The sequence below is a fragment of the Odocoileus virginianus genome, chromosome 20, assembly GCF_023699985.2.
Source record: "Odocoileus virginianus isolate 20LAN1187 ecotype Illinois chromosome 20, Ovbor_1.2, whole genome shotgun sequence".
Lineage (NCBI taxonomy): Eukaryota > Metazoa > Chordata > Mammalia > Artiodactyla > Cervidae > Odocoileus > Odocoileus virginianus.
In genome coordinates, this window is record NC_069693.1 from 10,151,286 (window position 1) to 10,159,980 (window position 8,695).

General features: G+C 53.1%; 1 protein-coding gene across 1 annotated transcript; it reads left to right on the forward strand.

The window, feature by feature from the left end:
- Positions 1–3,620: 3,620 nt before the first annotated feature.
- On the forward strand, positions 3,621–8,343 carry LYPD3 (LY6/PLAUR domain containing 3). The gene is made up of 5 exons (XM_020871112.2): positions 3,621–4,015; positions 4,753–4,884; positions 5,666–5,836; positions 6,082–6,243; positions 7,299–8,343. The coding sequence occupies exons 1-5, from the start codon at positions 3,931–3,933 to the stop codon at positions 7,823–7,825; spliced, it is 1,077 nt and encodes a 358-aa protein (XP_020726771.1). The 5' UTR covers positions 3,621–3,930; the 3' UTR covers positions 7,826–8,343.
- The last annotated feature ends 352 nt before the right edge of the window (positions 8,344–8,695 follow it).

Below are 8,695 nucleotides of genomic sequence, written 5' to 3' on the forward strand. Positions count from 1 at the left end.
CCAGTTGTCCTCCTGAAGCCCCAGAATACAAACAACCCCAACCCCAGGCCTTTGGGGACCCCAGCTGTTCCTTGGCCTCTACCTCCAGGTATGAGATATCTGGATCTTTGGATTATTTCATCCCTCAGCCTGTCTGCAAACTGGGTCTTCTTACAGGGGCTAGCTTCCCAGGCATGTGACTCATGGGGTTGACAGTTCCCCGCGTTCAGAAGAGCTTTCTTGGATTTAAGCATCTGCGATTGCCATCTGGAAATTCTTAATTTTGCATTTGAATTTGCATTTTGGAAGTGAAGTCTGAAGGGACGTGAAGCTTGATCTGGGGGGGGGGGGGGTTGGGGCCTCGGCTCAAACAAAGTCCCACACCTGTCATCTCCCGCCTCCCTGGGATAGGTTCTGCCTGCCTTCCCCTCCTCGCTCCTGCACTGTGACCTCTGCCATCCACCAGCCCCAGCAGGGGCCTGGGAGCCCACAGGAGAGTCAGACACTTGTGCCTCCTGGCATCTCAGGTGGGGCACAGCAGCGGGCAACTGGTGGAAGGGGAACCCAGCAACCAGAATGCTTTAGTTGTGGGGCAGGGTCTTTAGATACGTGTGAGGGTCTGTGCTTGTCCCATGAGTATTCCATGCACAAGGGAACATGACATTAGACATTAGACCAAGGGAACATGACATATGGGGTTGGGAGAGACGGAGAAAGAAAGGAAAGTAGCATTTATTTAAATTGTTTTTCTTTGGCCATGCGATGCGACATGTGGGATCTTAGTTCCCAGATCAAGGATGGAACCCATGACACCTCCTGCAGTAGAAGGTCAGGGTCTGGACTGGACTGCCAGAGAAATCCCCAGCATTTCTACTTTAATACCTTGCATTACACTCTTTCCTGCCCTTTGAACCAGGTCCCCATATTTTCATTTTGCACTGAGCCCCGCAAATTATGTAGCCAGCCCTGGCTCTGACCCCACCCTGGCTCTGACCCCACCCCTACTCTGATACATCCCAGAGGGAGTGGGTCTGAGGGAGGCTGGGAACATCACCGGGCCCAGAGCCCACCCTTCCCCAGGGGACAGGAAACCCAGAGTGCAGATGTCCCCAGGCTTGTCTGATGCCCTGGCATGACCTCTGGAGCTGGGAACCTGGTGCCTCCATACTGATCCCTCTGTTCATCTCTCGGGAACAGATTCTAAACCTGTTTGCATTGACCCCTGTGGAGGAGAGCTGGGGAGAGTCATAGAGTAGTTATAAGTATAGACCCTGCATTTAAACCTCCCCCTGTTCTCTGGTCACAGGCCACGTTGCAGGGGGTGGGAGGGGGCAGGCTGTCAGCACCCAGGATGCAGGCAGGCCTGAGCAAGAGGAGACTCCCCACCCTGGGTCCCACTCCCTCCCAAGACGCCAGCTCTTCTGGTCTGGCCAGTTGGGGTTCCTCCCTGAAACTCTCCCACGCAGCTGGGGCCTGCCTGCAGGGCCTCCTGCTCTGGAGCACACAATAATAATTGTATTGTCACCCTGCCTCACTCCATCTCTCAGGAGATAGGGGGTTTCAGACTCATTTGGCAAAGGAGGCAGCTGAAATTCAGAGAGGGAGATGGTGTGGCTGGAGGTCACAGAGCAAGAGGATGGCAGAGGCAGGGGTAAAATTTTAGTCTGTCCGACTCCAGACTTGAAATTTTGTCCACAGCCTCGATCCACCATGAAAGACTCTCCTCTCTTTATTATAAGACACCTCAGAGGCTCAGAGAGGTGAAGACGCTTAGGTAGGATCACACAGCGAACCATAAGTGGGGCTGAGATTCCAAGGCTGGGAGACAGGGAGGTAGGGGCAGTACTGAATGACTTCACAGTCACTCACTTTCTCTGTCTGAGCTGCGGCATGATGCCAAGTGACCCAGCCTAGGTGACTGAGGTGCTAGTCATTGCTGGCGGTGTGTGTGTGTGGGGAAGTACCCCATGGGGTCCAGGGAACGGATAAAATTTTTATGAACACAGCCGCTATTTCCCTGCCACAGGTAAATCTCATCATCTATTAGTCAGGAGAAACAAAGTAAAATTAAAGCTGTAGCTTTAAATAATAATAGAATATAAATGATATACAATATACATAGTCACTTACATTAGTTTATATATGGGGATGTTTAGTCACTTTGCGGTTTGCCCAGAGTTCTTATTTGGTTCTGTGTTCAGACGTGGGAGGCAGTGGTCCTGACTCCATCACGCTCGCAGTGTGGGCCTCATCTGTGTTGGGGCAGTGGTGGAACGGTACACACAGGCCTCCAACTCCCAGTCATCAGGGTTGTTGCTGTCTTTCTCACCCGAGAGACTGCCCTGCTCCCTCCCATGTCTCCGGCCCTCCTTTTCTCACCCCTATTATAGTCTTTTTTACAGAGGCCACAGTGGCATTCCACTCCACCTTTATCCCTTTCTTTTTTTTAACACAGTTTTTTTTTTTTTTTAAGATTTTTTTGGATGTGGACCATTTTAAAGTCTTTACTAAATTTGTTACAATATTGTTTCTGTTTTCTGTTTTGGTGTTTTGGCCATGAGACGTGTGAGATCTTAGCTCCTCAATCAGGGATCAAACCCACACTCCTTGCATAGGAAGGCAGAGTCTTAACCACTGGACTGTCAAGGAAGACCCTCCCCTTTCTTTTTGTAAGAATAGTGTACACACAGTAAAGTGCATAAATATACAACATAAAGTTTGTTGATTCTTTAAATAAATGTTGTTACATGTGTAACTGCCATCCAGATGAAGACAGTAGGGGCTTCTTACTATTAACCTTTTGGGCAATACCTTCCTAAAATAACCCCAATTTCTATCACCACTGATTATCTTTGCCTGTTCTAGGACTTCCATAGAAATGGAGTCACATGGTATCTTTTATTTGTTTAAGACTTCTTGAGCTCAACATAAAGTTTTCGAGATTCACGTTGCTGCCCAGGCCAGTAGTTGACCTATTTTCATTGCTGGGTAATTCCTTGGATTTAGTGAATTCATTTCTTGAGAAGTTTTTGCCTCATGTGCCAGACTGACAGATCAAAAAGCAAATCTGATTGTGGCCTACAGATGTAGACCCCTAGAAACATTCTCCAGCTTTCTCAAAGTTAATTCAGATCTCTCTGCAGGGCTTGGCATGCCTGGAAGAGTCTGACCCCTGTCTGGCTCTTGTGCCTCAGTTTCCCTCTCCCTCCCCTCACCTTCTGAACTCCAGGGGCACTGCTCTCCTCTTTGTGTTTGAATGGTCCATGTTGCGTCCCACCGAGGGCTTTGCACTTGCTGCTGTCTTTGCTTTGCCATGTGCTCTGCCCCCATCCCAACCTGCTCCACTGTTTGAACCTCCAAGTCTTTAAGATTATCACGCAACTCAGTGATTTACATCTCCAGGGATGCTTCACTGATCAGCCCCCTAATTGTAGACGCCACACCTCCTTTTAGCTCCCTCCACTTCATTGCCTTGGCCTTGGTTTCATTGCCTTGGCTGGAAATAACAATTTGGATGATTATTTAATTCGTATCTTTCTCCCCCATCAGAAAGTGACCTCTGGGAGGACCAGTACTGGTTCTGTTTAGTCTCCAGCATCACCCAACCCCAAACCTGCACTCATTCAATATTTACTGGATGCTGAGTGTTGAGTAGACCCCTTCTGTGAGCCTCAGTCCTCCCTTCTCTCTCCCGCCTCAGACCCCAAACACACAGACTTTCTCCTGGGAACTGCCAGGGAACCATGACTCCCGCCCGTTCCCCTCCTTGGCAGCTGTGGGTGACGACGCGCCCAGGGGCGGGGGTCACGCCCCACAGCGGACGCTGATTTGGCCCGGTTGGGCAAGGCTAGGGTTGCCTGGGGGGAGGTTACTCATCCCGGGCTCAGGTAAGAGGACCTGGGTTGGGAGGCGGCACACCTAGGGGGGAAGCCGAGAGAGCAGGACGGAACCATGGACCCCGCCAGGAGAGCAGGTTCCTGGGCAGTGATCTGGACTACTGGCTGGCTGCTCCTGCTGTCGCTGCTGCTTCCAGAAGGTGAGTCTGTTGCCAGAAGGGGGCGGAGGGGGCACAGTGGGAGCTCTAAGGAAGAGTCTCCCCTCCACCGCACCCCTCAATGGAGACGGCTGCGGGAAGAATCTCCTGTCCTGAGCAGAGGGAGCTGTGGGGGAAATTCTTCCACCTGGAACAGGGGGATTGTGGGAAAGATCACCCGCTTCGGTCGGGGAGTGGGTGCTCTAGGAAGGATTTGCTACCCTGGACAGAAGGGACTGTGGAAACTTTCTTCCATCCTGAGTAGACATCGGGGGTTGCATGGGGAGGGATGTCTCACCGAATGACTTGACTGTGGGTAAAATTCTCCCGTACCAAGTGGAGAACTGAAGGAAGGAGTCCCCCCCCCCCCCATTTAAGTCAGGGATCCCCCACCTTGGGCATAAGGGGCTGAGAAAAATATACTCCCACTATAGGCATGAAAAGGACACAATGTATCTCCTGGTCTCAGATTTGCGGCTAGGTTTTCCTTATCCCCAGGAGGGCATGAAATCCACTCCAGTATTCTTGCTTGGAGAATCCCTTGAACAGAGGAGCCTGGCGGGCTACAGTCCAAAGGGTAGCTGAAGCGACTTAGCACGCACGCATTTCCTTATCCCTGCCCTGGAAAATCATGTGCAGTACAGTTGCACAGGGCCAGAGGGAGTGGGAAGGACTATTTCTTCTCTGGGGAGGCGGCTTCAGTTGGGGAGGCTCAGTTCTATTTGCCTCTGCACCCCCAGGAGCGAAGGCCCTGGAGTGTTACAGCTGCGTGCAGAATGCAGATGACGGGTGCTCGCCGCAGAAGATGAAGACGGTGAAGTGTGCACCAGGCGTGGAAGTCTGCACAGAGGCTGTGGGGGCCGTGGAGACTAGTGAGTGGGACCTCCTCGTTCTTGCGTACCCGCTACCAGCGCCTCCATCCGGGCTCCGCCTCCTTATTATAGTCCCGCCCCTCCTTCTAACTTTGGCCACACCCACTCGAACGCATCCCCATTCTTCCCTTTCAGTCTGCAAGGGCCTGGGCCTTTCAACACACCCGTGCCTTTACGGCTTAGAGAGGTGAGGACTGAGCGTTACGCAGGGGTGAGGTGACCAGGGAGAATCCAGATATGGGACCTCATCTCCTTCAAGGGCACAGTCTGGCTCACTGAGATCTCGCTATCGCCTTCTGGCCCTTCCAAAATCCTCTCCACCCCGACCAAGCCTCCCTCATCCAATGGGGCCCTTGTGATGGAGATCCACCCTAGAGATACTCTCCTAGGGTCCCAAGGCTGAGGTTCCGGGTCCCTCTGACCCTCCCTTGTCTGAGGTCGCAGCTCCTAGGAGGCTCCATCTGTCTCTGATCCTGTGCCTTTTTCGTCAGTTTCAGGTTCTTTCTGATGTTGCTTTCCGGGTGAAACTCCCTGTGGTCGTGCCCCTTCTTATCTCCACTCTTACCAATCCCAGCTTTTGTGTACAGCATCTGTCAGCTTCTCTGTCCCCTCATACTCAGATCTCTCAAGTCCGTTGTTCTTTCCCCTCGGATCTGCTCTTTCTGAACCCCCACTCCCCTGTGCTCCCGCCCTGGCCTGCCTATCTTCTGGGGCGGGTCTATTTCAGGCCCCGCCCATAGGCCCCGCCCCCTCTGACCCCCGCCCCCTCCCCTCTTCGCAGTCCACGGGCAATTCTCGGTGGCAGTGCGGGGCTGCGGTTCGGGACTCCCCGGCAAGAATGACCGCGGACTGGACCTTTACGGGATTCTGGCCTTCATCCAGCTGCAGCAATGTCCCCAGGACCGCTGTAACGCGAAACTCAACCTCACCTCGAGAGCGCTCAACCCCGCAGGTCGGTGGGGGCGGAGCCGCAGGCCCAGGGGCGGAGCCACACCTGGGCCGAGCGGCTGGGGGAGGCAGCAAGCAGGAGGCGGGAAAACTCCGCAAGGACTGGGGGCGGAGTCACGCCCTGGGGGCGGGGTTAGAGGCCGAGCTGCTGGTCCGTCGAGGGGCGGAGACGTGGACTTGAGTGACCCAGAGCAGGTCAGTGTTTCCTGAACCCCCTGGACCGCTTCCTTCCTCCTCGCCCCCTCTCAGGCAATGAGAGTGCCTACCAGCCCAACGGCGTCGAGTGCTACAGCTGCGTGGGGCTGAGCCGCAAGGAGTGCCAGGGCAGGGCGCCGCCCGTCGTGAGCTGCTACAACGCCAGCGACCATTTCTACAAAGGCTGTTTCGACGGCAATGTAACCTTGACAGCAGGTGAGCAGAGCTCCAAAGCACCTGGCCTGCACGGGTCGTGGTAGCCTTTTCTGAGGCCTCATGGGTGGTAGGTAATAGCACCCCTTTACCCAAAGTGTTCCCCCACTTTCAAGCGCCTTCTGGGAACCGTAGGCCTAAGTTGGTGGCTTGTCCTAGAGCATCATGAGAAACGCAGTCCTGTTCCCAGGATATCACGGGAATAGGAATGCTTTTATCCCAGAGTTTTGGAAGAAATATGTTTTCACAGAGGCTTGCCAGGTGCAGAATGGGAGGATGTGCAATAGGAAATGTATTTAAGCCTCCAAGCTTCTGCCCAGGCATCATGGGGAATCTAGTCCTTAAAACTCAAAGGTTAGTGTGTCCTAGTACTTTATCCCACTCCGAAGTATTAGGAGAGATGTGGTTCAGCCTCCAAGTCTCTGCCTCAGGGAACCATGCGAATTTTCAAATCCCATCCTCTGCGAGGTGTGTTATGGGAGATGAAGACCCTGATGCTGGGAAAGATTGAAGGTGGGAGGAGAAGGGGATGACAGAGGATGAGATGGTTAGATGTCATCACCAACTCAATGGACATGGGTTTGGTTGGACTCCGGGAGTTGGTGATGGACAGGGAGGCCTGGCATGCTGCAGTCCATGGGGTTGCAGAGTCAGACACTACTGAGCTACTGAACTGAACTGAGTTCTGACTCTAAGACTGAATTTTGGCAAGGGTGGAGTCAGGGGAGGAAGAGGGAGGCAATGCTCTTCTCTTTCGTCCTGTTGAGAGGTGTTGTATCCCAGTTCAAACCTTTCTTCCAAAGCATTGTGGGACTTGTAGTTCATTCTATACATTTTCCCTCTTAAGTCCTATGGGAAATGTGGTCTACCGAATACAAAAGACAGTGGGACAGTGTTTCTCAAAGTGGGGCCCAAATGGAGACACCGGGATTAATGGATGCAGAGCCCTTCCACCACCTGTTTTGGATGTTCTTGATCTCGTGTTGCCCCTAAGTTTCGTTCTGGCTGTGCCTACCCCTCCCCACCACCATGGACCTACCCGTGTCTCTCTCCTGCAGCTAATGTGACTGTGTCCTTGCCTGTCCGGGGCTGCGTCCAGGACGAGTTCTGCACCCGGGATTCGGCGACAGGCCCAGGGTTCATGCTCAGCGGCTCCTGCTGCCAGGGGTCCCGCTGTAACTCGGACCTCCGCAACAAGACCTACTTCTCCCCTCAATTCCCACCTCTTGTCCTGCTGCCCCCACCTCGGTCCACCACCCTGGCCCCGACCAAATCTGTCAGTACTTCCACCTCTGCCCCATCCTCCACCGTCACCACCAAAGCTACCCCAGTCTCTACCACCACCCGTTCCACCACCGAACCTATCGCCCCAGCTCGGACCAACCAGACTTCTCCACAAGAGGTGGGACGTGAGACCTTCCGGGAAGAGGAAGATAGCTTGGCTGGAGGGGCTAGTAGCCACCAGGACCGCAGAAATATGGGGCAGTACCCCATAAAAGACGTGCCCCATAGTACAGGCTCTGCGGCTCCTGGGGCGGGATGGGTGGCTCTTCTGTTGGCTGTGGCTGCTGGCGCCCTACTATGAGCTTCTCCTCCTCTTGCCCTCCTTCCTGGGCCCTGGACACCTCCCTTTCCGTTACTTCTTTTCCCACTCCCTGGACTGGGCTGGCCCAGCCCCTGTTCTCCCCAGCTTTTGCTGCACTGGTTTGCGGCTTTGGGACACAAAGTTACCGTTGTACATATATATATATATGTCCTGCCGGGATGTTCTAGCTTTTTGAGGGCAGCAGTTGTATCCCCTGCATCTTTGTCTCTCCCTGGTGTCCTGATGCTTAGGACAGTGGGAAGTCAGAGCCGTCCCAGGGAAGGAGGTAGAGACGGTGATAAGCTCTCTGTTTCTGTTCCAGCCAACCTGGAATAGGAGAGGTGGGGGGGGTCATGGCTCTGCACACCCCCCATGCCCATCCATCTTTGTGGGAATCATTTTTTTGGCATCTTCTCTTTTCTAGACTGTGAGCTCCTCAAGAGCAGGGCCCGTGCCTTATGTCTTGGTCTAGTCAATGTCTGGCACATAAAGGCTTCAATAAAAGTTTGATTACTTTGTATAGTGTTTTATTTGTTTTAAAATTAAAAAAAAAAATTTATTTCTTTATTTGACTGTGCCCGGTCTTAGTTGTGAGGGATCTTTGAGTTTCGGCACATGGGATCTAGTTTCCTGACCAAGGGTCAAACCTGGGCCCTCTGCCTTGAAAGAGTCTAAGCATGCAGAGTTTTAGCCACTGGACCACCAGGGAAGTCCTGTGTAGTGTTTTATAGGAGTTATTCCTAGTTCACTGCTGACACCAGACTCGTGGGAAGTTGAGCTAGGGTGGGAATGCCAAGACCAAGATAGAGAAACTGAGATCCAGAGTTATAGCTCCTGGGGGAAGTCGCGTTTGAACACCTTTCACCTCCT

What these genes read in the sequence shown, in the direction of transcription:
- LYPD3 (XM_020871112.2), top strand. Translation starts at nt 3,931, where the DNA reads ATGGACCCCGCCAGGAGAGCAGGTTCCTGGGCAGTGATCTGGACTACT. An exon ending in GAGAGCGCTCAACCCCGCAG is followed by an intron (nt 5,837 to 6,081) that starts GTCGGTGGGGGC and finishes GCCCCCTCTCAG; the next exon opens with GCAATGAGAGTGCCTACCAG. An exon ending in CAATGTAACCTTGACAGCAG is followed by an intron (nt 6,244 to 7,298) that starts GTGAGCAGAGCT and finishes TCTCTCCTGCAG; the next exon opens with CTAATGTGACTGTGTCCTTG.